Source organism: Cyphomyrmex costatus, unplaced genomic scaffold (genome assembly GCF_001594065.2).
Source record: "Cyphomyrmex costatus isolate MS0001 unplaced genomic scaffold, Ccosl1.0 scaffold408, whole genome shotgun sequence".
NCBI classification, from domain to species: Eukaryota; Metazoa; Arthropoda; class Insecta; order Hymenoptera; family Formicidae; genus Cyphomyrmex; species Cyphomyrmex costatus.
Window position 1 is genome coordinate 336,480 of NW_017278296.1, and position 27,214 is coordinate 363,693.

Genomic DNA, 27,214 nt, shown 5'->3' on the forward strand with positions numbered 1-27,214 from the left:
TTTATTAATTTTTTATTTTTATTATTTTTATTACAAAAATTAATTTCTTTTTATAAACAGAGTACTATTTTTCTCTCCTTATAGTTAATCTGTGATAATATTACGCATTTACTTTATTAAAATTTCAAATACAATTACATAATTTTATTAAAACACTTTTATAAACAATTTTATAAAAAGTAGAAACAGAAATGTATAATAAACAGAAATTTATTAAAATCTCAAATAAAAAAGTAACTATAGAAGTAAAGCTCAGATGTCTTCTTGCGAAAAGACACGACAAATCTAAAATAATTAATAATTGAATTGTCCAGAATTCAAAAGAATAAGTTGGATTGAGTTTTGTTTACGTCACCATAAATAACTTTTATTATGAAACGTGATAGAATGATGTAACTTTGATTTCTACGGTGCAACTTGAAAATCGTTAAAAGAATCATTGATTACGATGACTGTAAGCTTCAGAAAAAAGATTAAAAAATGTTTTTATTTATTTCACATTTTTTATCGATGGCTTAGAGAAAAAGTTGCCAATTACTTTTATTATCAAAAAATTATCCAAAATAAATTGATACGTGCGGAATTTCATAAATCAATGTTACTCTCTAACAATTGCGTTTGGATCTTAATTGATCCTTTTATTGCGATTTTGTTCTCAAGAAGTCAAACGACTCCTTGTTGTATTCCAGTTTAAAGCTAAACTGATTACACAAATTCGTAACAGTCTCATAAATATATAGTCTTTGATTGCAAAAAGGAAATTACATGTGGGACGCATCGTCTAAAAAAAAAATTTATTGTTAATGCGAGCGAGATAATTTACACGTTAAATTGTTTTTGACATCTCCAGCTCCGTGGTATGAGCAGATCCAGGTAATAATTAGAATGAGGCGGACAATTGTGCCGGGCGTAGAACTCCATCGCGTACAGACTGAACATAATACCGTTGCCAACGCTCCAGCTCAACCACATAAAGACGTTACTGGTGACGACCTTGCGCACGTAGAACATGGCGAAACCTACGACTCCGAATAACATGAACATCACAGGGTAGAAGAAGCCAAATCCGAATGCAAGGATATACTCGTGGACGATGGCGGAGACGAGGAATACGGCGATAGCTGATATCATCCGGTTGCGTGGCACCAAGATTTCATACATGTCCTTGTAGATGTACGTATACAACCAATCATGCACCACCACGTTCCATTTGCGGTAATAAGTATGGTAAGTCGTGCTGTTCCACCAATCCTGTAACACAAACGACACAACGCATCTGTTTTTTTAAACTAAGGTTTTCTGCATGGTTTATATTTCGTCTTTTTCCCTCCACATTGGAGAGAAAAGCTCGATTTAACAAATTGCATTGGAGTTTTTGGAACCCCACTCTGTACAGCTAGGGTTAAAATTATAAAAATTATACGTAGAATATATACATATATGACAAAGTACAAGGTTTACAAGGTAAAATATTGAAGACTCGTTTTCTTTACCTTGTAAAACAAACGATCGGCGAACTGCAGCATTTCCGCCCAAGCGTTCAACCACGCGTGCAGCAGGAGGTATTGTCCAGTAATGAAATAGAGAATACCAGGGATACAACATTCGATGATATTCTTGACGAACCATTTCCGTTCCAAGTGCTGTGTACCGTATACGTGATAGACCGGTAATACAAGCCGTTCCAGGATAAAAGCAAGATAAAAGATTGCTAAACCGACTTCAGCGAAATTTCGAATTACCACCATCCATCTGATTCTTTTCGTTCTAAAAAAATCGATTGTATTCAAATAAATCTTCTAAAATCCCTTAGTATTAATTTGATATATCGCCATAAAGATATTATAATATAAAATTATCTTTTAAATGAGATAAATTTGGAACACGAAGCTATATCATCAAATTGCCTTATTGAGGAACGACATTTTGTTTTTACATTTCATAAATAGTGTTTGATGTTATTTCTTATTTCAAATGTTTTTTAAGATATAAAAATCTATTACTACTGAATAATAAGTTATATTTTATAATTAATAAAATTATGTAGCAAAAGTTGTCTCCTTTATCGCACAGTTAAAAGCTCACACTATTATCAGAGAAATTACGATATATTACCTGGGATATTCATCGCGGTACACAAGAGTTGGTGCGAACAGGAAATATAGGTATTGCGAGAATGTGGGGCCACTCGGTTGCGGAATATCGCTGTGAGGCTTGTACGACAAAAATCTGGGCGACGCGCTTCTGACGAAAGCGTGAGTCTTCATCATCATGCGTATCTAAAAAAACAAACATTTTTTAGAGTGGAAAAAATTTTAGCAGGAACAAATCTCATAATTCACATCATCATCGTTAAGGTAGTCTGTATCATAAGGTAGCGTGTAGGTACTCCTCTACTATCCTAATATAGGGACAGATCTATACTTTAGAATAAGCGATCTTGTATTCCTACGTAAGCCATGGTTTCTCCTTTGCGCCCTTCTCCAGAAAAAAAATCATGTCCCTTTTAACCATAATTCTAATCATTTTATTTAGTATCCATCACATGTTTTATTCAAGATTCGCCAACACGCATAGCTAGTGCGGCGTTCTATAATAACCAACATCTCTCAAGAGATGCGTTCGGGGAGATGCTATTAGCACTATCTGTGTCATTCTATCCTTGTCTTATATCTAATAATCAAGAAGAGTAAAGAATAGCGCTAATAGCGCCTCTCTAAACGCATCGATTAATATATTAAATTTTAAAACAAAAATAGATCTACCCTAAGTAAGATGAAACATCCAATCTCACAGATATTTCGATCCATCCCACGGATTCTAGAGAGCACAAAAATTTGATCTTACCGAAAAAACTCATGATTCACAGTCTTTATTAATTCGCGAGTCCGAAGAAAATTCTCTAACACGTTTTATTAATTTACATTACTGAATGTGTGTGATGACATGTAAAAAAATTCATTTAAACTTTGTTAAACTTTTCAAGTCCTAATTCAAGATACTATAAAAGCAGGTTTTTAAAAATACGTACTTGTTCCATAATAACAATCATACTGCAACCTATGGAGAGATTCGAATCGATCATCGCCTTAATGGGGAATATGATGAAGAGAATTAGATACGATATAAATGTTGATAGCCAGTTATAATCCCACAATTTTAGGACGGAGGCTGCAAAAAGAAAAGATATAATTAAGTAATTTTTGAATTAAATTTTATTAAAATTAATATTATCTAATATAAATTGCTTTTGGTTAATGTTACCTAACATTTTTTACAATTATTTTGATTATTTATTTTCTCGTTATCTCGTATTATAATTTTAACCGAATTAATCAATTGTATATTATTTTACATCACAAAGGAGAACATTGGAAAAAATTTAGATTTTACTTTATATATTTATTTCAATCAAACTGTTCTTTAATTTAAGCAATTTATTTCCAATTTTGAATTTTTCAATTAATTTAACTTTTTTAATATTTAAATTAAGCACATTTATTTGAGTTTAAGTTGAAGAGATTGTTACGTTTTGGCAAGAATCGGAGTCGTTGATACGCCCAGAGGTTGAAAGCCACGTAGACACCAAGTGTCGAGACTTGCATGAATAACCAAATATAGATACACGTTGGAAACTTTGCGAAACCAATCCATAACGTGTTGGTGCCAACGTGAAACCTTAATAATCATTAATTAAAACAGGAACATTAGGTGGTAGAAATCAAAGTTGTCATATTGACATGAAACTAATACTGTATGTACGACAAATAAAAAATAATCAAAATCTTATTGATTTATCCGATATTTAATTCATTAATCAGATTCTTGTATTTTTCAATTGAGATTCACTATACTTCGAATAAGTAAATAGATAAATCTCATTGTTCTCTTTTATTACTAATGAGTAACCGTTTACTTTTCAATCACGATAACTCATTCAGAAATAAGAAATGTGCAGTTTTGATTAATGAGAGTTTGTATAAAATTACGATCTGCATCACATCGCAAAATATCTTTTAACAATTTGGTAATAAAATTTGACAAGAAAATTCAATAGATATTTAAAAAATAAAATAATTAAATTTGGAATTTATTAAAAATATTTAGTTAATTGTTATTATAAATGTTTTTTAAAAAAAACTTTTTTAAATGTACATTTTACGAAATGATATGTTTAGTTTTCCATAAAATCGATGATTCAGCGAGAAACGGATTATGTCATCCATTGTGAACTTACGTTCCGGATTCCATGATATCGGATACGACGGTGTTGAAAAATAAGAGTATGAGAGTGACCATGAACAGATTGTAAACTGTGCGAATATGCGGGATCTCGAAGAGATCGGTGAGCAATGAATTTCTTTCGAGGAACTCCTTATCCGGTAGTGCACCTTTTTTGCTGGATTCTCTGAAGAAATGACAGAAATACTATTGTAAATCCCAAGGAGCGCCAACACGCGTATAATGCGCTTTTAATTCGCGTATGATATTGCATTGAGTTTCAAAACCATATTAATTAAGCATTTAAAATGCACATATTTTCTAATGCGATATTTTTACGCATTTGCAGATTTCAGCATGCGATTCATTACAATTGGCGTTATCATATTAAGTAACAAGCTGACATCATTTCGACAAATAATGTCAACTTGGATTTTGAGTTAGACTGCTTCATTTGATTGAATCAATTAAATGAAAAAATATTACTATAATAGTCCGATCGAAAAATTCATATACTTCGAGCATTTAAATTTTGTAGCATCAAGTAGATTGTAGCCTAATCCATATTTGAATTTATTTACATTTTATATGTATAAATAAAAAATGTTCTATTTTTATTTTTACAATAATTGTAAATGTAATATGTGTTGATTTTTTAATATAAAATAATATTTTTTAAGCATTATAAATTAAAAGTATGTACGTACTTCAAAAATATTTTAAGAAATATTTCTTTACGTAACATACATATTTAATAAGTCAATGTATAACTTTGACACACACAGCGCTAATTGTGAGCGTGATGTTGTATTAATATATTATACCAAAAATACCTGTATTGATTGAGATTTTTAAGGGCAAGTCCTAACTTTTTTTTATTGGTAGTAAATTAGAGTAATATTTTAGAAGTGATATTTTTTCCAAAGGTGAGCATCTATTTGCTGTAAACTTACGTATTAATATTTACTTAATTTTACAAACTGATTAACATAATAAACGGTTTTACTAATTAATTATCTTTGTTCATATTTTTGTATCAAAGTGTCAATGTGTGGTCCTTAGATCTACTATTAAATTTTATATATGCCCAAGCATAGACTTTTTCACAATGCATACACGACATAAGAAAATCAATCCTTTAATCTTCTCCTTTTACTTCATAAAAAGAATGGACTTTGATTAGTTGATTTTTATTGTATATTATGTATTTTATACATTATGCAAAAGTCTATGCTTGCAGCTTCAACAAGTTGATGAAATTTAATTGGGCTTTTTAATAAGCATATAGATACGCTTTTTGAATTACGTTATCATAAAGTGCATATTAAATTCGCATATAATGTAGAACAAATATATGTGCTTTAAATGTGCAATCCGCTTTTAATGTGCATTTAAATTTACATTTAAAGCACATTTATACGCGTATTGGCGTATTGTATATATATATATACAATCCTTGGGATATTTCATTAATTACATTGCAATTTTTCGCGCCTGTACATTCTTATGTTAATAGACGAAAAGAAACATGTTCGCGACTCAACGCCAATGCGTAATAGTTGCGAAATACTATGACAACCGTAAGAAATACGTAGTCAGGAATTTTTTAAATATTTTCTTGGAACTTTTAGCTTCACAATTATATCATATAATATACTCATATCACACATACTTTATTTGATATGTAATATTTTTAATATTAATATTCTGTTGTGAAAGTTATTATAAATTTAATGAAAATTTTTAGATTTTATGGCACTTAAAAAAATAAATTTAAGCAACAATACTACATTATTTTTTACACTGATACGTTTTTTAATTGTTATATACCTTCAAATATTTTTAAATCTATCCTATCTTTATCTTATATTTTTGTAAGTATTTCCTGCTCGAAACTTTCATTCCTTTTTGATCACTTCTCACCTTTTATCCCGATATTTATCCAAATTGTACAAAAGTTCCCCATTCTTTGTTGAAGGCACTTCTAACTTCTGCAGAACCTCGGACATCATGTCGTTAAAGCGGTTGTTAACGTGCTCCAAAACATCCTCTCTTATTTCCTGCGAGGAAATACTCCTTACAACAAACAAAGAATATGCTAGAGAGGTACGTTATCTCTCGAATACGGTATCTTATCGGTTTAATCTTCGAATATGTGCTCTTGGATGTCATTGTGTTTTATTTTTCTATCACAGACGATATTTTATTGATACATTTAGTGAAACTACTTTAATTCACATTATATTAAGTTCAATCACCGATTAAGTCGAGGTCAATAGTATATTATTTCGCACCTGTATTCTTTTTCGCAATACATCAGCAGTCGTTTCACGTAAAACATCCGTAAACTCGTTTCGATTGGCTACTGAAAAAGAGAAAACGCAGATACACTATAAGTAAAGATAGCAGATAATATTTAGCACAAGAATATATTTATATTTATCGAGACTTAATAAGTTCATGCTGAGTAACTTTTATAAATGGGCCGTTGACTTAATTGTTCCATTGCAGAACAAAATGTATCGGTTTTCTAATTAAAAAAGATTATGATAATAATAATATAATAAAAAATTATAGAGCCAGTATATTGGCTCTTTGCTCTTCTTCTCTACATACGTTGTTATAATAATAATATTTGAAATAAAATTTAAAACTTTCAATTGTTACTTACAAATTAATTGTTTATTTTGATATCATCATGTTTTAAAATTTATGTCTTTATTGATTAATTTTGAAGTTACAATATGAAGATAAATTTCATTTTGTACATCATAATAAAAAAAAAAAAAAAAATATGGCAATAGTAATGAAATATAAATTAATGTAAAAGAATAATTTATTTCTTATAATTATTTTGGAATTTTATTACCATTTAGAATTGTAAGATTGTCGAGAAAAATACAAATATTATTATTTATTTTATTTAACTTATTTCTTTAAAAATTAGAAACTAGAAATCTTTGAAAGTTAATTGAAATAGTAAGCCTCCACCGGCAATGCGGACTTTTTTAACCTATATGTTTTTTCAAAATTTTCGATATCGTTGAATTCAACTTTGAGATCTCAGACTTTTAAAATTCAAATTTCAAAAAAATAATCTATCAAATTACCCTACATACCAAGTTTCATACAAATTGAGAGAGTAATTTAGAAAATAAAACTAAGTAACTTTAAATAGACAAAATAAAGACGCAGCCGATTTTTTGAGTACGAACTTAAAAAAATTGATAGGTACCGGGATTCGATATCGTCTTAAAAAAACTTGATAATGTTAAGATTGTCAATATCCAATTATTTGTTTTGTTGCAAGGACAACTAGAAGTATCATGCTTGTGCCCTCGACGACCTATATTGTAGTAAATCGCGTAAGATTTTGTGCAAATAAAAAATTTGAAGTTTTTTTTTGTATTTTATGTTTTTTGACGATAACATTTCAATAAGTATATAAAGATTAATAGATTTTTCTGTATTTTACATCTATTTTTTTACTGATGTAATTGTAACATCAACATTAATCGAGATCAATAGATACATTGGACTTTTATAATTGACAAAATAAATACATAAATTTAAAATTGGAGAAGAAATTTCTCTAACTTGTTAAATTAGAAAAACGCGTATACTCTTTAAATTCGTCGAAGTGAAATGTCACTTCAAAAAAGAATTTACTGCTGTAAATCTCAGTGCCTAAAACTACAAACGATGATCGAAAATTTCACATTGCTGATGTAAGGTTAATGCAAAAGCGGCAGAATTTTTGAATCATTAAGCATTTTCAAACAAAGTGAATTTTTATGCAATGAAATCGTGACAACGTAACGTATATATATTTGTATCAACGTCCAATTATCAACTTTGAAGTGTTACCGCGATTGCAGAGAGGTCAACCGATAGATACAGACGGCATAGTAAACACACAAAAGCTCAGCTTGTTGTATACATACTTGATCAAATATACGTAATAAAACATACATAATATTTTCGTAAACCTTTATGATATTTAAAACATGACACATATGATTGCGAATAACAAGTTTGTTAAAATTTGATAAACTTTGAATAGAAAGAATTAATTCCAAAAAAAAAAAACACTATAATTTCTTCATCAAATTTATTTATTTAAAAGATCAAAACAATTAAAATAAATAATTTAAAAACGTTTTCAATAAATTTTAATTTAAAAGAAATATTTATATTAATCTCTAACATTAGAAGTTTATTAAATATATATATTAGTAAATGTAAAAAAAATCAGATCTCTCTTAAATATGCATTAATAAAAATATATTTATATTTATCTGCCTATTTTAAATAAAAGATTAGAAAACTAGAGTTAAAAAACGCTAGAAATTAAAGGAAAACATTTATGTTATGAAACTTTAAGCTTCTTTTGTGGAATTAAATTATTTTAATATATAATAGAGAGAATTTAATTTCATATATATAAAAAATATAAATTATATATAACATGAATTATAGAAAAAAAATATCGCCCTTGACTCTTCATATTGTTTATTTTTATATAACGAGTCCTTATTTCTTTTTCTATTAATTTCTTATTATTTTTCATATTCGGAATTATTTAATAACCATCTTATTATTATATATTTTGAGGTCTAGCAGCGCCAAGTTTTTTGTACTTTTACTTTTTGAAATAAAGTATGTTATGTATATGTGTCAAGAAAATATATTTCTTTCATAATTGGCGCAATTTAAAAAGATTTCATTTTATTTTGTGAGGCTAACACACTTGGCGCCTTTTTTTCCTTTTTTTTAAAAAGGTAATTTTGTTGAGATTATATATAACATGAATTATAGAAAAAAAATTTAATTTATAATAGACACATTAGAATAGAAATTAAGACTGTTATACATCTTACTTTTTATTTAAGCCAGCAAATTTACTTACCATCTTTACTCTTCTCGTGAAGGCTGTTTGCAACATCTTTACTGTTTATAGTTTCTATAATTGAACTCATGACTAAAAAGGGGATGAAGGTGGATCTTATGGAAACTCTCCTTCAAGAATATTATACTGCGAGCAACTCTGTCACGTTTTGAGTAATTTGCTATCCTTCCAGAAAGTCAACGTTTCCGTGATGTTAGTTTATAAAAATAATATAAAAACGAACTCTGATAAATTCTCTCGGATTTCGAAACGAACGAAGATCTCCAATCATAACATATCCACAATCCACGCCGTCGCGCACAAGACGTTGCTATTACGTATAAATTAACAACTGATAATTTTCTTTTAAATTTCTCGAGAGTACGACACGATCTGACGGTATTTGACAGCGAAGCGTAAGCTGCTCGATCCCGGTCTCGACTGTACACGCTCCTCTTCATGCACGCGGATTATCTAAACGACTCGATCGTACTTATCATCCCACCATGAATACAGTATATACTGATATATATAGCTTGAGGGAATATGTGTACTTTGGGTGATAGATCCTCGGGTGAAATATGACGTCGTACGTATGTATGTACCTATTCCAATTGTTTTTCGTGCGTCGCACAAATTTAATTCTAACGACTCGTCATCGTTTGAGTTTACAAAAATATAAAGGAGTACACGTACTCCCAAGTACGTAGTAATAAAAAAATGATTCCTCTCTCGTTTTTTCTGATGATTTAAGGAAACGTTTTTTTTTTAAATTTAGTAACTTTATAATTCTTCAAATTGTAAATTTTAAAATTATACAAGTGTAATTTTTTAAATTACATATTGTAAAATTTATTTAATTAAAAGTTTATAATACTTATCCAATTTTGAAAAATTGTAAATTTTATTTAATAAAAAAATTATAAAAATAAGATTTAAAGGTAAAATGTATTTCAATTTACATTTTTGTAGGTATATGAAGAACTTGAAATTTGAAATATAAAATTTTTAAAAGTAAGATTGAAATATATTTTATGCATACCCATCAATTAAAATACTACTGTATTATAACTGTTAATTCAAATTAAATTTCTATATTATTTTTAAATTTTATAACAATTTTTTATTTTATTTTTAATTTTTTCTATTGTATTATTTTTTTCAGTCGATTCTACTCGTGTCGATGTTTTTTTCTGCAAAAGTATATTGCACTACTTATCATGATCAAATAGTAAATTTGATCAAATTAAAAAGCTTCTCTGATAAATTTTTATGAAACAAATGAAATTGCAAAATTATACGCTACAATTAACTTCGATCAGACTTTTCCTCAATGAAACTTAATTTGTTGCTTAATTATACATAGATACGCAATAACTATGCGTGAATATTACGATAAATGGTTGATCTTCTGACATTTGATAAATAAATTTTTGACGTTAAATACTATATTATGATGAAATGATGGCCGGAAAGAAATGCAACATAATCTAATTACACCTTATTACATATTTATTGCTCATATCTTTATATCTCCTAACATTCTTAACGACATTTGTTTTTTCCACAATTTCGCTCTTAAATTAATTTGCCGTCTCGGATTTCATTGACTCATCGCAAAACGACGAGTGCGTATGCGAGCATTGAAAAAAAGAATTAGCTGCATCAATAATTATCTACGTTATTGAAATAGTTTACATTAGTAACATTTGATATTCTGTCCGTAATTAATTAGTTAATTACAAGCGTCATTCACCGATAATCAGTTGACGCAGAGTTTTAATGAACTCTTTACAAAATGCTAGATATACTCACAATGAATTATTTGAATGATCCACACTAATCCTTATGATTTACTTGACCTTTAAACCTCCTTCGTAACACAGTACGAGTGTATGCAACAAGTGCATGCGCATATTGTGATAAACGATAAGGAACTCTTGATACAGGTCTTTCAAATTTTTTTATATACCGTCTTTTTGTGATTGTTACAGTCGCTGGTATCCTCTACGAGAAAAATTAAGAAGTTTCTCTCTTTGGAAACTTTATTTGTTACGATAGCATCCGCGATTTCTACGCACATTTATATATAAAATATATACAAAAATAAAAAGAAAATAAATATAAATTGAAAATAAAAAGAATAAATATAAGAATCTTGAATATAAGTGAACTGAACCTCCATGGTTATTGATAAATAAATAATATAATATGTGTATATTTGATATAAGACTATAAAATAGAATTTGCAAACAATTAAACTATACTTCCAACGGAGTTAATTGTAAACGAGACTTTGTATTTGAATTCTCCTTAGTGCGGAAGTCAAGTACAAATTATTACGTATTGTTTGCGAATTACATCTTATCGCTTTATAATTATAAATATATTATAATTAGAGGCCTATGTAAGTATTTATATATATTGTTTTGTTACTTGAAATGAACTTAGAATTGATAAGATATGACTGAATTTTTTCAAACTTTGTGTTATCTGGGTACTATATTTATAAATATTAATCACTTAATTATGACTCAATGATTTTGTTGTCATTATATAAAGCTCGAGTGCAATTTTTATAGATCAAAAATCGCAAGAATTCGAATTAAAACGTAAGGAATTATCTGTCGACTTATTATAATTAAGATTATAGACCAATCGGCAAAGAATTGTCGATTTTCTGCAGGAACGCGCATTAATTATGTTATCATTACGTTTAACAGAATAATAATACAGTTGGATAATTAGATTCTACGTAATCGCTGTGTCTGGGTGACGAAAGTAATTAAAGCAATTGAAATGCATTCGCGGCAATCGGTTTTTGCATCGAGCAGTATACATATACTCTATTATTATTCTGCCACTGTGTGCCATAATATCTTAACAGCGCGAGGAGTGACCTATGATTCTGATGATGTAAATGCATACGTACACGTACATACGCTCGACATATGAATATATTAGATGCCCCAGATCCGAGGGCGAATCAATTTTTATATACGTGCATATGTATACGAATTTGGGTCGGAACAAAAGTTCATAGCGCTACGAACTTCAAAATTCAAGCTGTGATTTCGTTCAAAATGAACAAAATTGAAATTAAAGGAAGGATTTTAGAGAAGGGGGGGGGGAAGAATCTATTCTTTTGTGAAAGGTCGTTATGTCTTTTAAGCTGCTGTGAGTTTAGTAATTTTTGTATATAGAAAACTGATCGGAACAAAATTTGAAGATTTTTTCTTACTTTATGAGCCTGCCACGTGTCCAAAAAAATTAACAAACATTTTTTGTTTTCTAACATGAATGCTAAAAATTTTTCTTCAAGTTGATCAATGGTGCAGATTACAACAATGGTCCTGTTGTTTTTTGATATTGTACAATAAAATTGGAATAAGTGGGTTCATATTGCTGATCATGCTCGGTATGATGTAGCTCCAACAATGATTCTCAAAATTTAGAGCGGCACAGACCTTTTCTCATTTATAATGTGAATATTTAATACCAAAACCAGATAGTTGATATATCTTATATATATTTTAAATCAAGTTTGTTATGCGTTTTCTAATTTTAAAATAAGCAACGCATTTCTGGTAGACATCATTAGGATATTTTTACATCAATTAATTTTTGGTACTTTATTAAAAAATAATAGTATAATAAGAATATACTTCTCAAGAAAATGTGCTTCTACTAATTAGTATATCTATTAGTATACTTCTACTAAATCCTCACTGATCCTCTTATTATTGTATGTTCTCTCAACAAACAAATTTTTGCTCTATTCCAATTTAACACAAACTTGCACGTTAATATTAGTTTTGAAAAATAGTTTTTGACTGCAGAATAAAAGTACATCGTCTCATTTTTTAAAATAATTTCAAATTTCTGATTTCCTCGCCAATGCAAATGGAAAGATCTACACATTAAATTTTTCCTGACAGCTCCAGCTTCGCGGTATGAACAGGTCCAGGAAGTAATCGGGATGAGGCGGACAGTTTTGCCGAGCATATACCTCTATTGTTAGTAGACTAAAAATGATGCCGGTTCCAAGGGACAGTGTTATCCACATAAGAAGGTTGCTGGTCTTGCGGACGAAAAACATGGGAAAACCTACGGTGCTGAATAAGGTAAATACTACAGGATAGAAAAAGCCAAATGCAAACGCGAGTATGTATTCGTGGACGACGGCGGAGGTGAAGAATACAGCAGTAGCTGACAACATCCGATGAGATAGGACGATTTCGTATAAATCCTTGTAGATATACATGTACAGCCAGTCGTGCACTATCACGTTCCATGTGCGGAAAAACACGTGGTAAGTCGTGCTGTTCCACCAGTCCTGTGTAACACAAGATACAATAATTCATGAAATGAGTTTGCAGAAATAGATAATCCATAATTATATAATGTCAAGATCCTCTTGTTTCAGAAAAATATTTGCCTCTTGACCAGAATTATGTCTGTGTCCAGATATTTATTAAAAACTTTTTTTTTTTTTTTTATTATTATTAATATCTAATGCTTTCTTAAATATTGGAATTAAAAAATCATTTAAGAGTAACAATAATAAATTTTGTGTAAAAGTGTTCAAATATAGGTGCATGTCTGGCCATTGGGTTCTTTGCTCCCTTCACGAAATTACAATATAAAAAAATTTTAACACACGTTCTTGTATAACGCATTACGTACATCGAAACTATGAAAATGTGATATATTACGTGAAATGGACTCGCATATCCAACATGTAATTTTTGTGAGGCAGATTACTGCAAAAATGTAGGCATATTTACTTTGTAAAACATTCGGTCGGCAAACTGTAGCATTTCCGCCCAAGCGTTCATCCACGTGTGCAACAGAAGATAATTTATGGTCATAAGGGAGATAATGCCGGGAATATTAAGCTTGATGGTATTCTTGACGAACCACCTCCAATCCAGATATTGTGTGCCGAATACACGATAAATCGGCATTACCTGGTTTTCTAAGATAAAGGTGAGATAGAAGATCGATAGGCCAAATTCAATAAAATTACGAATTACCACCATCCACCTAACTCTTTTTGTCCTAAAAAAAATTATTTATGTTCAAATACACGTTTCCTTTCTCTTCTAACATCAAATTAAAGTAGCCAACATGAATACTTTTAAATTATCTTTTTTTGAATATCAGGATAAATATTTAAGCTGTATCGAATTGTATTATGAAAGATTAGAATATACTGTTTGTACATACATTTCGTGAACAAATTTAATTCTAAGTTTTTGTTAAAGTTTTTTTAAGATATACAAAAATCCATTACTGCCGAATAACACTAGTTAAATTTTATAATTAATAAGTATGTAGCGCTAAAGTTGCCTTTTCTATCTCTTAATTATAGAAACTCACATTGTTATCTTTCCGAAGAAATTTTGAAATATCTTTACCTGGGATATTCGTTGCGATACACAAGAGTCGGTGCGAAAAGGAAATACAAATATTGCGAGAATTTGGGCCTACTCGGTGGCGGAGTTTCGCTATGAGGTTTGTACGACAGAAATCTAGGTGCTGCGCTTCTGACAAAAGCATAACTTTTCATTACCATGCGTATCTATAAAGAAACAAACATTATCTTAGTGAAACAATTTATGCTCCACCTATAATGTTGGAATAATGAATAACATTAAATTATTCTATACATTTATATATGAAATGTCCAAACAAATTTAGACACAAATTACTTAATATCTTCGACAATAAGAAGAGATCACTATATGTTTTATTTATCTGTACCATAAAATGTACGAAACAAGAAAATTGATTTATTTCGACGTATACTTTACGAAAAGAATTCATATTTCTTACTTCTAATATCATAATTGAATTAAGACGCAAAAAGTGCAAATTTTTAAAAGTGCGTACTTGTTCCATAATAATAATCATCCTACAACATATGAACAAATTCATGCTGAGCATCGCCTTAAGAGAAAAAATAATAAAGAGAATTTGATACAATATAAATATTGCTAGCCAGCTGTAATCCCATAATTTTCGGATGGAGGCTGCAAAAATAAAAGATATAGATAATTTGACTTAATTAATATAATATAATCTAATCTGTTAATATTATTTAACAGCTTTTACAATTACTTTGGTCAATTATTATTGCACCATGTCATTATTGTAATATAATCTCAACTTAATTAATTAATTATTACACTACAAAAAAGATTATATAAAAAGAATGAGATTTTATTTTATACATATATATTGTTTTTCGTCAAACTGCTTTTTAACCAAACAATTTATTTCCAATTTCTCAGTTCATTTAACTTTTATAATGTTTAAATTAAGTATATATTTTTCTAAACTTGAATTGAAGAGATCGTTACATTTTGGCAAGAACCGGAATCGTCGGTATGCCCAGAGGATGAAAGCCGCGTAGACACCGAGTGTCGAAGCTTGCATAAACAACCAAATGAAGATGCACGATGTGAACTTTGCAAAGCCATTCCGTAACGTGTTGGTTCCAACGCGGATCCTTTAAGAATCAGTAATTAATAAAGGGAAATAAAGCGGGAACCAAAGCATAATCAACAGGAAATAAATATGTCATGAAAAATATGTGATTAACGAGTTGAATGATAATTAATTTGTTAATGAAATTTTTCTATTTTCCAACGAAGGTTCATTGTACTTAGAGTGCGTAGACATTTTAATTATCGTCTTTTATCATGAGTAGTTTTCCAAACGCAATAATGAAGTGATTATACCGTTTTCTTCAACCTCGATAATACGTCATATTTTACAGTCAGATAATAAAAACGATTCTGATTAGTCAAACAGTATGAAATTATAATCTGCGTAATATCACTAAATTTCTTTTAAAAATCTAAGACATTAAAATCTTCATTTAAAAAATTTAATTTGGAAAATTTAAATCAAAATATGTTAAAAATTAAAAAAGAATTAATTTAGAAATCTTGACTAAAAATATTTATTAAACCACAGCGTTAAAAAATTAAAAATATATATTTCTATATATCCACAAATATATATTTCATATGATAATTACTATGTTTTTCCTCAAAATAAAAAAAATTAATGATTCTAGAAACGAAACAAATTAGATTCTCGTTGCAAACTTACGTTCCAAACTCTATGATATCGCATGCGATAGTGTTGAGAAGGAAAAGTATGAAAGACATCATGAACAGATTATAAACTGTGCGAATATGCGAAATCTTGAAAAGATCAGTGAGCAAGGAGTTTCTTTCTATGAACTCCTTATTCGACAGCGCATCTTTCTTGCTGGATAGCCTATAAGAATATCAGAGATGAAAATATGATCAATATATGAAGAACTGATTTATATATTTATAACTATATTATATATTTTTCTTTATTCTCAGTTTTACAGATATTATAGAGTCGTATTTATACTTTTATTAAATATCATATTTTAATGTGATACTTTTAATATCAAGACATATACTATATAGTAGAAACGTTACACGATAAAAATTCAATTTTTTTTATTTGGACTTTGTGAAACTTTTACTTTTTTTTAAGGAAAGAGAGAACTCTAAATTTACCCAACAATATTGTGCTGTATTTATTTTCTCTCTACTCTAATAATTTTTTACCTTTTGTCGCGATATTTGTTCGTTCTGTACAAGAATTCTCCATTTTTCACCAAAGATATCGTTATCTTCTGCAGAACGTCGGACATCATGTCATTAATGCAGTGGTTAAGATATCCCAAAACATCGTGTCTTATTTCCTACGAAGAAATACGTTTTACATTAAACAAAATAAACTAGAGAGTCACAACATTGTATCCTCTCGATTTATACATTTAAATGATAAGTAGTGAAACATGATCGTGCTTGTTTGACCTGAACGGTACTAACTCGATAAACTTAACAAAATTATTTAAATTTATATTCCAATTACGCGGATCAAGTCGAGATCAGTGGTGTTTTTCGCACCTGTATTTTTTTTCGCAATACATCAGCGGTCGCTTCATATAAATCCGTGAATGCATTTTCGTTGGTTGCTGAAATAAGAAATGCAGAGACGTATTTGTATGTATATACTTTGATGACATACATACGGAGAGAACAAAATTTTTTCTACAAGTTTCTTCAATCATATTATATAAATATAAATTTAAAAAAATATAATTTTTAGTCATATTACGATTACTAGTTATATTGAGTTATGGCGAGTTATTTAAATTAAGCAGTAAATTTTCAAATCTTTTTTTTAAAATTCTACTGAAATATTTGAACTGAAAATATTTACAAAATTTTAGTAAATATTTGTTTACTTCAGATAATACTAATGGAACATTTGCGTACAGTAAATAAATATTTATTCAATTTAAAAAATACTTCAATTATTAAGTGCAATTTTTTTTTAATTGAATACATATTTATTTATGTAAGATAACAGATGTTTCATTGGTACTATTTATTAAATATTTATTAAAATTTTCTAAAATTTTTTAGTATTTACTTCCGTTGCGTTTTGTTAAAATAATTTGAACTTTGACATCGTGATAATTCGTGACAACTTGGCGACAGTTAAAATTTTCATAATCACTATGTGTAGTAATAACATCGTCGCTAATTCGTTAATGTAAATATGTCATGAATTATTGCCGAAACTTCTTTTTCTAGATAGTATAAAGAAATATAGTTCGCAAAAAAAAGATTCTGCTCAAATATTATAAGTACAGACACATACTGAAGAAAAATCATATATAAACAGTATAACGAGTTAAAATATTAAAATAAGATTATTGAAATGAAAGGAGACTATATTGATAAATAAACAAATTGTCAAATATTATTTTTTTTATTAGGCCGAGAACTTTTTGAACTACCTATATATATGTACATATATGTATATACACGTAGATACAAAAATTTTCGTTTTTCACGTTTCTATTCTTCGCGTAAACAAATATTTTGCTCCAGTTAGAATTATTATTATATCTAATAAAAAATTGTGTACCGTACGCATAGAATTTATGGCACACATCTAAATTCTATCTCTATTACGTAATCTGATTAGATGCAAAACATATCCAATATCACAGTACTCTCTTATTAGAAATTTATTTATATATTTTAATTAATTTATCGTTTCCAGATAATTTTCGCTATTGCAAAATTATTTTTTCTAGTTATTATTGAATGTAATCAGACAACACATAGATTGATGGTAAATTTATTTATATATTGAACATGATGGTTTTTATTTCCAAAATAATTGTCATTGTTTTTGAAAAAATTTGCGTGTAAATTTGAAGTATGATTCAAAATTTTGTATAGCCGAATATAATTTAATTGTCTCAGAATTAATATTTTCGTGCATCTTACTATTAATAAAAAAAATTTACTTTCCAGACAACGAATGTTTATATAAATTATTTTTTTCATATTTCAAATATACTTCCTAAAAATTTGTAAAACATTTTAAACTATTTCACAAAAATATTTTTTAAAAATATTTGTGAATATTTTTCAAAACATACAAATATATTTTGTATGAACAAAAGATATTTTAAAAACACTTTGATTTCTTACATATATATATATATATATATATATTTTGAAAATAATTCAGAAATATTTTATACTGTATGAGTTACCTGCATTTTTATTCTTCTCGGACAGATCTATGGTTTCTATAACAGGACTCATGTCTAAATAAAGATGATCTATGGATTTTACTAGAACTACTTCGAGAATATGAAACTCTGTGATTTGTGATCCTCCCAGAAAATCAACGGCTCCGTGCTGATTTATAAAAATAAATCGGATTTTTAAATAATCGAAGATCTCCGATCATAATACACCTGCAATTCACGCCGCACCATACATTACTATTTCTTTATAATTAGCAATTGTTTTAACTTTTTTTAAGATTTCTTAAACACACGGTTGACAGTGTTTGGTAGTGAAACACGAAATGTTCGATCCCGATCTCAACTGTGCATACATTGCTGCGTGCACGCGGATTATTTAAATAGGTCGATATCGTATTATCTCTTCATGAGTACAGTGCGCACTGAACTAGCTTCAGAGGACATGTGTACCTTGGATGATTCTTTGACGGACATCGTCATATCCCAAGTCTCAAGTGTTTTTCGTGGGTCTCATCAATAAATCTTTACGACTTATCGTTGTTTAAATAGAACACGCGCACTCATTACTGATTTAGAAAAATTGTCTGTGTCTGTTTCTAATTTAGAAATTAAAATTTATTTTGAAATTTAGTAAAATTAAAATTTTATTTTATTTTCTAAACAATTATAATACAAATTTGGATCGTTGAGAATAAATTTAATGCTTATATCAAATATATTGTAATCATCAATTAAAAAATTATGTGTTTTATTTCTTAAATTTATAATAGTTTATCAATTTCAAAATATACTGGTTTTTTTGACGTTTTTCTTAACCCAGATAGCAAAATGTTAGTAGTATGCTAGCAGTATGCCAGCAAACATGATCATGGCGTGCAGCAGATATTAAGCTGCTGCTTCCTCATTAAGCTTAGTTTCTAACAGCTTATCCTGCCAACTTAACACAACAATAGAAATAAACAACAAAAATCAATCATTATTTGCTATCACATCGTGACAGCGAAAACGCGGTAAAAATACAACATGATCTGACATAATCAAGTACTGACAATCTGCCGTCACGGCGTGACATTATATGTACGTCATTATTATATTTAACCATTTAGCTAAATTTAATATCTTAAGCGCGATATATTATGCCTAAGTTAGATGACCCAGATCGGAGAGCGAATTAATTTTTATACACACATATGTATACAAATACACATTATATGTATTTATGCGGACGATTCGTATTACATACTTGTATTACGTATTATGAATTTTTGAATTAATATGTTGACGGTCATCTTATCTCAGTAGAACGAGCGAGAGTGACTTTCCACTGAAATAAAATTTTAATAAGATATTATTCTTGAATCGTTATACACTTGTAGATCTTATATGGCGCATATTTTTACAGATAAAACTAAATATTTCCTCGACATTGAGATCGAAAATAGGAAGAAAAAATCGTGTAAAGTTAGAAAAGTTAATAGATTTTTGTACGGTATAAGTTGTATTTGTCCATTTCGCTTTATATCACATTCATTACAAAATTAATATTTTTTCTTGTAAACAATACTACTTTCTACTCTAATCGCTCTGCAAATACCACGAATTTATTCAACCGTAGTACTAATTTAATTAAATTTAAAATAAAAAAGAAGTTTGAAAGCCTTTTTTCCGAAAAAATTAGACACGATAAATTTGGAATAATAATAAATAAATGAGACAATCAGTCTCCCATATACAACATGGAAGTTAACAGTAGCAATGCTGCAACGTTTGCAATATTACAGCAATTGCTGTAATGTTACTAGAATATGCTGGTATAGACTAGAATATTTGAAAAATAAGTTAAATTGACAGTTTTCTTCGTTTTCAACAGTAATAATAATTTTCACTGAGAATCACAATAGAGCGATATTACGTCGTTTTGTACAGTGCAACTTGAAAATCATTATCGGTTATAAACGTAGATTTCAGTAAAGATGAAAAAAAATTTAACGTTTTCGTCCATTTCAACTTTTTTCATTAAAGATGTGAAGAATTGCAGTTTATTTTTGCTATTTAAAAATACATCAAAAATAAACGCCGTGCAAAAAAATTCCATAAATAAATAATCTTTTATTAACAATTGCGTGGACCTCTATTAATACGATTTTACGTCAACAATTGTTCTTTGCTCTATTCTAGTTTAACATTAAACCAATTGCTCCAATTTGTAGATAACAGTTCTTACATACACATAGTCGCTCTGGCTGCAGAGCAGGGAATATATCGACCCATTAAAAAATTGTATCGCTAATGTAAACGAAAAAAATCTAAGCGTTAAATTGCTGTTGACAGTTCCAGCTTCGCGATATGAATAGGTCCACGTAGTAATTAGGATGAGGCGGACAGTTGTGCCGGGCGTAGAACTCCATCGCGTATAAATAAAATAGGAGGCCGTTGCCCATGCTCCAACTAAACCACATCACGACGCTGTTGACCTTGATGAAGAACATAGGGAAACCTATGGCACTGAAAAAGATGAACAACATCGGATAGAAGAAGCCGAGTCCAAATGCGAGTATATATTCGTGGAAGATGGCGGAAATGAGGAACACAGTGGCGGCTGATAATAATCGATTGTTCGGCACCAAGATCTCGTACATGTCCTTATAAATGTACGTGTACAGCCAGTCGTGCACCACCAGATTCCACGTACGATAGAACGTGTAATAGTTCGTGCTGTTCCACCAGTCCTGTAATATAATAAGCGACACAGTAATTCATGAAGCTATAATTTACAAAAGTCTATAATCTACACTGTGCTTCCGAAGTTATCGCAAATACTCTCGTGTAAGGGAAGTAGCTTCCTCGCAGCTGTATTTTTTAAATAAAATTACTATGTGAATAAATCATAGGGTCAATTCTGGACTCTCAAGAAACGTTTAAAAAATCAAAATGACTTTATTTTGATCCTTAACGTCAATGAATAGTCAAATTTCGTAACTAAAATCATCATTTTGATTTTTATGACGTCAAAATAAGATCATTTTTACTTTCACTTGACTTGATGTATATATTTATATTAAGCTACCGCTTGTATAAAAGCTATTGTTTATGTCAAAGCTATTGTCTACGATATAACTCGTAAAAATAGGTACTTATGCATATTCTTCGTTTAACTTTTAATAAGATGTAGATAAAGAAACGTATGTATTTACCTTGTAAAACAATCGATCGGCAAACTGCAACATTTCCGCCCAAGCATTCAACCATGAGTGCAGCAGTAAGTATTGTCCAGTGATAAAGTAGAGAAAGCCGGGAATACTAGACTCAATAGCACTCGTGACAAACCATTTCCGTTCCAAATGTTGTGTACCGAACACGTGATAGACCGGTATTACAAAGCGTTCCAAAACAAAGACGAGATATAAGATTGCTAGGCCCACTTCAATGAAATTTTGAATCACCACCTTCCATCTAATTCTTTTCGTCCTAAAATAATCAATTGCTCTCAAATAAAGATCTTCTTTTTCTAAAGTTTCTTAGTACTAATTAAATGTAGCCAACCTGATAATACCTGGTAATTAAATTGTCTTTTAAATATGACGATAAATAAAAGAGTTTAATTATAGAATTACATTATTGGGAAAGTGAAGAGTTTAAAAATATTTGTAAATTTTAGAGATAATCTCCAAAAAATAAAATATCTGTACCTAGGATATTCATCGCGGTATACAAGAGTTGGTGCGAACAAGAAATACAGATATTGCGTGAATCTGGGGCCATTCGGTCGCGGAGTTTCGGTGTGAGGCTTGTATGACAAAAATCTAGGTGCTGCGCTTCTGACAAAAGCGTGACTCTTCATCAACATGCGTATCTAAAAAAACAAATATTGCTTTAAGTACAAAAATTTTTACTCTATCATCTACTGTAATGTTGGAATAATTGAAAATATTCTATATCAATGATTTTATATGTAATATTTATATGTAAATCGTTCGAACTCAAATATAAATTACTTTAATGTCTTCGATAATAAGAAGAAATTATTAACACGTTTTATTTATTTGTACTATCAAATGTATGAAATAAGAAAATTTATCTTTGGTGTATACTTTGCAAAAAAGATTCGAACTTTTTACTTCTAACATAATTTGAGAAATGCTATAATCATAGATTTTTAAAGATACATACTTGTTCAAAAATAATAATCATATTGCAACCTATAGAAAGATTCGCCTCAAGCATCGCCTTAATAGGAAAAATAATGAAGAGAATTTGATATAGTATAATCATGGATAGCCAGCTGTAATCCCACAATTTCTGAATGGAGGCTGTACAGAAAGATATAGCTAAGTTATTTGAATTAAATTAATTAATGTTATTTAATGTAAAATTGTTTTAATCATTTAATGTTATCTAATGGTCTTTACAATTATTTGTTCAATTATTTTTGCATGATGTCGTATTATAATTTCTACTCAATTAGTCAATTATTATGTTACCACGAAAAGGATTATTTAAAAAATTGAAATTTTATTTTATATATTTATGTCAATCAAACTATTCTTTAATTTAAGCGATTTACTTCCAATTTTAAATTTCTCAGTTAATTTAACTTTTTTAACGTTTAAATTTAGCACATTTATTTAAGTCTAAGTTGAAGAGATTGTTACATTTTGGCAAAAATCGAAGTCGTTGATGTGCCCAGAGGGTAAAAACCACGTAGACACTGATTGTCGAAGCTTGCATGAACGACCAAATGTAAATGCATGTTGGAAACTTTGCGAAACTAACCCATAACGTGTTGGAACCAAGGCGAATCCTTAAGAATCGTGAATTAAAAAAAGGAAAATTTATATGATTAGAATCAAAGCATATATAGTCAATAGGAAACAAATGTGTTTATGTCGCAAACAACGAATGTCCAAAATCTAACCAAATTATCAGATAATTAAACAAGTTTTTCTTTCAACAGAAGATTCACCACACTTGAAATAAGTGGTAAATATCTTAATCACCATCTTTGTTATCGTAAGTGGTTTTCTAGACGTAATTATGAAATAACTATATTATGTCATTTACTTCAATTCTGATAATTCGTTGTTTCTCATAATCAATTAATAAGTGCACAGTTTGATTGGTGAGATAGTATATAATAAAGTTACGATCCACGTGACATCGCAAAATGTTTTTATAAGTTTAAAACTAACAATATTAAAATATTTTAAAAACTTGATATTTGTTAGCAAAATTTAAAAAAAACTAAAATTATATATTTAGAATTTTTTATTAAAGATATTTATTTAAGTAATATTATATTTATTAAAAACATACATTTTTATATATTTTTTAAATGATATAAAAATAAATATTTCATGAAGAGAGCGATATTTCTATTTTTTTTTTCACGAAATGACGAAATCTTAATGATTCCACAATAAAGACGAGTTAGATTCCTTAATTGCAAACTTACGTTCCAGTCTCCATGATATCGAATGCGACGGTGTTGATAAGCAAAATTATAAAGGTCATTAAGAACAAATTGTAAATCGCACGAATATGCGAAATCTTTAAGAGATCAGTGAACAAAGAATTTCTCTCAACAAACACTTTATCTGGTAATGCATCTTTATTGCTAGATTTCCTAAAAAGATAACAAAAATGCAAATATGATCAACATATTATAATTATATTTATTGATATATTTTATTGATACATTGCAAATTCTCAGTTTATACGCGTTATTCTTATGTTAATTGTAACTATGGATGCATTCACTGACACAGTTGCTCATTGAGTAGCTAAATAACAGTCGAATGTGATTGGTTCTTATCTTAAAATCTGATATCACATATTTTTCTTAAGATTCTTAGCTTCTTAATTATATTATAAAAATCAATATATAATACTTTATTAGATGTGACAGTTTTAATACAATATTTTTAATATTAAAGCATAAAAATATGAAATTATATAGTAAAAATTGTATTTTATTTGTACTTTTGTGGTACACAATTATATTTTTTAGAAAACAAATTAGATCTAAGCAACAATGTTGCAGTATCTTTTCAAGTTGATGTTTTTCGCTTAAAATTGCTATCTAATATTTTTATTATCAAATATTATATTTTTAAATCTATCTACCGTATAGATGTACCCTATCTGTACCATATACTTTTATGAGCATTTTCTGCTCGAAGTTTTCTCTCTGTTTTGATTATTTCTCACCTTTTATCTCGATATTTGTCTACGGTATACAAAAATTCTCCATTCTTTGCCAAAGGCATTTGCATCTTCCGCAAAATCTCAGACATCATATCGTTAATATGATTATTAACGTATTCCAAAACATCCTCTCTTATTTTCTGCAAAAAGATAAAAAAGTTTTACAACAAAAAAATAATATATTGGAGAGCCATGTTTCTCTTACGAAATCGTATATTCTCGGTTTATGCTTTTAATGGGTTATCAGACTCCATGGCGCTTAATTTGATATATTTAACAAAACTTTATTGACATTCCATTATTCAATCACAGATTGAATTTAACAGATCAATCCATTGTTCAATCACAGATTGAGTCGAGTATGTATCTTTCGCACCTGTATTCTGTTTCGCAATACATCAGCGGTCGTTTCACATAAAACATCTGTAAACGCGTTTTTATTGTCCGCTAAAAAGAGAAATACATATATAGACTGTCGCATTTTAATCAATCCTGTCAACTATTTTTTAAATTAACAATGATACAAAAAATGATCTAAAAAATTAATTAAAAATAGAATAGTTTCGAAGAAAATGTATTTTAGTTATACTGTATTTTTTTAAATAGAAGCGATAAAAAGATAGATTATTTCCATTTTTTTAGTAAAATATTACATAAATTTGTTCATCTAATATGATCTTATTAATTATTTTGATACAAAATTTGATTATTAAAATAGAAATAACAGAGATAAAAAGTATGCAATTTCCTAATTTTTTTAAAGCAACAATGTATTTTCTTTATCTCATCGTTTTGTGCATAAAAATATTAAAACATAAAAAATTAATACTTTACTTTAAAACATAAAAAATTAATACTTTACAAGATAGTTTATATTTCATGTCAAAATTTGCTAGAAAAAAAAGTATGAAGTATCTCGTAAACTATTGATTTTTCCTTAGCTTTATCAATGTCTTAGAATTGCCAAGCGTTTTACGATTAATCCCTTTACTTACCATCTTCATCTTTCTCAGGAAAGTTGTCACTGGAACCTTTAACATTCATGATTTCTGAAACAGAATTCGACGACTCAATGGGGATGGACGTGAAACGGAAACTTTTTTTCGAGAATATTATACACTCTGAAAGCAACTTTATTACGTACTGAGTGATATACAATCTTCCCTGAGAGCCAACAGCTCCGTACTACTTTATAAGGACGAATCTGATTGTTATGTAAATCTGATTATGGTTTCTCAAATGAATGCTCGAACATTTCCAATTATAATATATCCGTGATCGACACCATCGCGCACTACACGTTGCTATTATTTCATTAGCAATTTTAATATTAATTTTCTTTAAAATTTCCCTTCTTTCAGAGTTTACGATCTGACAATGTTTGGCAGCGAGGTACGAACTGCTCAATCCCAGTTGATCTCGATTGTAAACGGTCTGTTCTCCGTGTACGCGACTATCTAAACTGCTCGATCATGTTTATCATTCTTATGAGTACACTAAGTACATACGCACTAATCTAATCCAGAGAGATATGTATCTTCGGCTGATAGATTCTCAGAGGGAAGTGATATTTTCGTGCGTTGCACCGAGTCTTCATTGTTTGAGTTTAAGAAAAACACGTGCCTTCAGATATGTACTATGATAATAGAAATTGTTTCTCTTCCCCCTCCCCCCCCCTCTCTCTCTTTCTCTCTCGCTCTTTGATTAAGAAAATACATTTTATCTTTAAATTTATTAAACTTCATATAACTTTTTAATTAAATAAATTTTATAATGTTTTTTAATATCTGTGTATTTAAAAGATTAAAATTTGAAATGTATAAAAAAGTTTTAAGGATAAAATTGAAATGTATTCTCTATGTATATTATTATATTATGTATACTGTACTACTATAAATTAAAAGATAAATAATATTATAATTGTGGATCGCCAGTTTGAAAATGTTCACTTCTAAATTTTATAATATTTTTTAATTTTGCTTTATTTTTTAGAATATTTTATTTTTCCATTGCATTAGTTTTCTTCAGTCTATACTCGAGTCGATCTTGTCTCTCTGTGAAAACAGATTATGTGAAAAGTGAAAACATATTACGCCACTTATCAGTTGAATAGTAAATTTATTGAAATAAATATGTTTATGACGTTATATATGAAACAAACAAGATTGTGCAAAGTCATATACTTTCTTCGAGCAGACTTTATTTCAACGGAATCTTAATTTGTTATTTAATTACGACGATACACGACAATGAAAGCATTAATATTGTGA

General features: G+C 28.8%; 3 protein-coding genes across 4 annotated transcripts; all 3 read right to left on the reverse strand.

Moving 5' to 3' along the window:
- Positions 1 to 580: 580 nt before the first annotated feature.
- Positions 581 to 9,261, reverse strand: LOC108777093 (sterol O-acyltransferase 1). 2 transcript variants are annotated; one of them, XM_018543894.1, is made up of 9 exons: positions 9,131 to 9,261; positions 6,516 to 6,586; positions 6,145 to 6,281; positions 4,238 to 4,408; positions 3,530 to 3,678; positions 3,032 to 3,171; positions 2,116 to 2,279; positions 1,494 to 1,767; positions 581 to 1,251 (listed from the first exon to the last, which is right to left on the reverse strand). In XM_018543894.1, exons 1-9 carry the CDS (start codon positions 9,198 to 9,200, stop codon positions 820 to 822), a joined length of 1,608 nt encoding a protein of 535 aa, XP_018399396.1. In that variant the 5' UTR covers positions 9,201 to 9,261; the 3' UTR covers positions 581 to 819. The 2 variants fall into 2 exon arrangements, with proteins under 2 accessions (XP_018399396.1, XP_018399397.1); XM_018543895.1 differs by having other exon boundaries at positions 6,145 to 6,297; positions 9,131 to 9,180.
- Positions 9,262 to 13,022: 3,761 nt separating this feature from the next.
- On the reverse strand, positions 13,023 to 19,220 carry LOC108777084 (sterol O-acyltransferase 1-like). The gene is made up of 10 exons (XM_018543880.1): positions 19,191 to 19,220; positions 18,744 to 18,891; positions 17,074 to 17,141; positions 16,729 to 16,865; positions 16,232 to 16,402; positions 15,475 to 15,623; positions 15,005 to 15,144; positions 14,530 to 14,693; positions 13,897 to 14,170; positions 13,023 to 13,445 (listed from the first exon to the last, which is right to left on the reverse strand). The coding sequence occupies exons 1-10, from the start codon at positions 19,218 to 19,220 to the stop codon at positions 13,023 to 13,025; spliced, it is 1,704 nt and encodes a 567-aa protein (XP_018399382.1).
- Positions 19,221 to 21,046: 1,826 nt separating this feature from the next.
- LOC108777094 (sterol O-acyltransferase 1-like) lies at positions 21,047 to 26,183 on the reverse strand. Its single transcript, XM_018543896.1, has 10 exons — positions 26,089 to 26,183; positions 25,940 to 25,993; positions 25,321 to 25,391; positions 24,948 to 25,084; positions 24,193 to 24,363; positions 23,393 to 23,541; positions 22,911 to 23,050; positions 22,430 to 22,593; positions 21,935 to 22,208; positions 21,047 to 21,469 (listed from the first exon to the last, which is right to left on the reverse strand). The coding sequence occupies exons 2-10, from the start codon at positions 25,986 to 25,988 to the stop codon at positions 21,047 to 21,049; spliced, it is 1,578 nt and encodes a 525-aa protein (XP_018399398.1). The 5' UTR covers positions 25,989 to 25,993; positions 26,089 to 26,183.
- Positions 26,184 to 27,214: the final 1,031 nt, after the last annotated feature.

What these genes read in the sequence shown, in the direction of transcription:
- LOC108777094 (XM_018543896.1), bottom strand. Translation starts at nt 25,988, where the DNA reads ATGAATGTTAAAGGTTCCAGTGACAACTTTCCTGAGAAAGATGAAGAT. An exon ending in GATATCATGGAGACTGGAAC is followed by an intron (nt 23,542 to 24,192) that starts GTAAGTTTGCAA and finishes ACGATTCTTAAG; the next exon opens with GATTCGCCTTGGTTCCAACA. An exon ending in ACTTCGATTTTTGCCAAAAT is followed by an intron (nt 23,051 to 23,392) that starts GTAACAATCTCT and finishes CTTTCTGTACAG; the next exon opens with CCTCCATTCAGAAATTGTGG.
- LOC108777093 (XM_018543894.1), bottom strand. Translation starts at nt 9,200, where the DNA reads ATGAGTTCAATTATAGAAACTATAAACAGTAAAGATGTTGCAAACAGC. An exon ending in GATAAATATCGGGATAAAAG is followed by an intron (nt 4,409 to 6,144) that starts GTGAGAAGTGAT and finishes TCATTTCTTCAG; the next exon opens with AGAATCCAGCAAAAAAGGTG. An exon ending in ACTCCGATTCTTGCCAAAAC is followed by an intron (nt 3,172 to 3,529) that starts GTAACAATCTCT and finishes TTCTTTTTGCAG; the next exon opens with CCTCCGTCCTAAAATTGTGG.
- LOC108777084 (XM_018543880.1), bottom strand. Translation starts at nt 19,220, where the DNA reads ATGACGATGTCCGTCAAAGAATCATCCAAG. An exon ending in CCGTCAAAGAATCATCCAAG is followed by an intron (nt 18,892 to 19,190) that starts GTACACATGTCC and finishes TTTATAAATCAG; the next exon opens with CACGGAGCCGTTGATTTTCT. An exon ending in TATTGCGAAAAAAAATACAG is followed by an intron (nt 16,866 to 17,073) that starts GTGCGAAAAACA and finishes ATTTCTTCGTAG; the next exon opens with GAAATAAGACACGATGTTTT.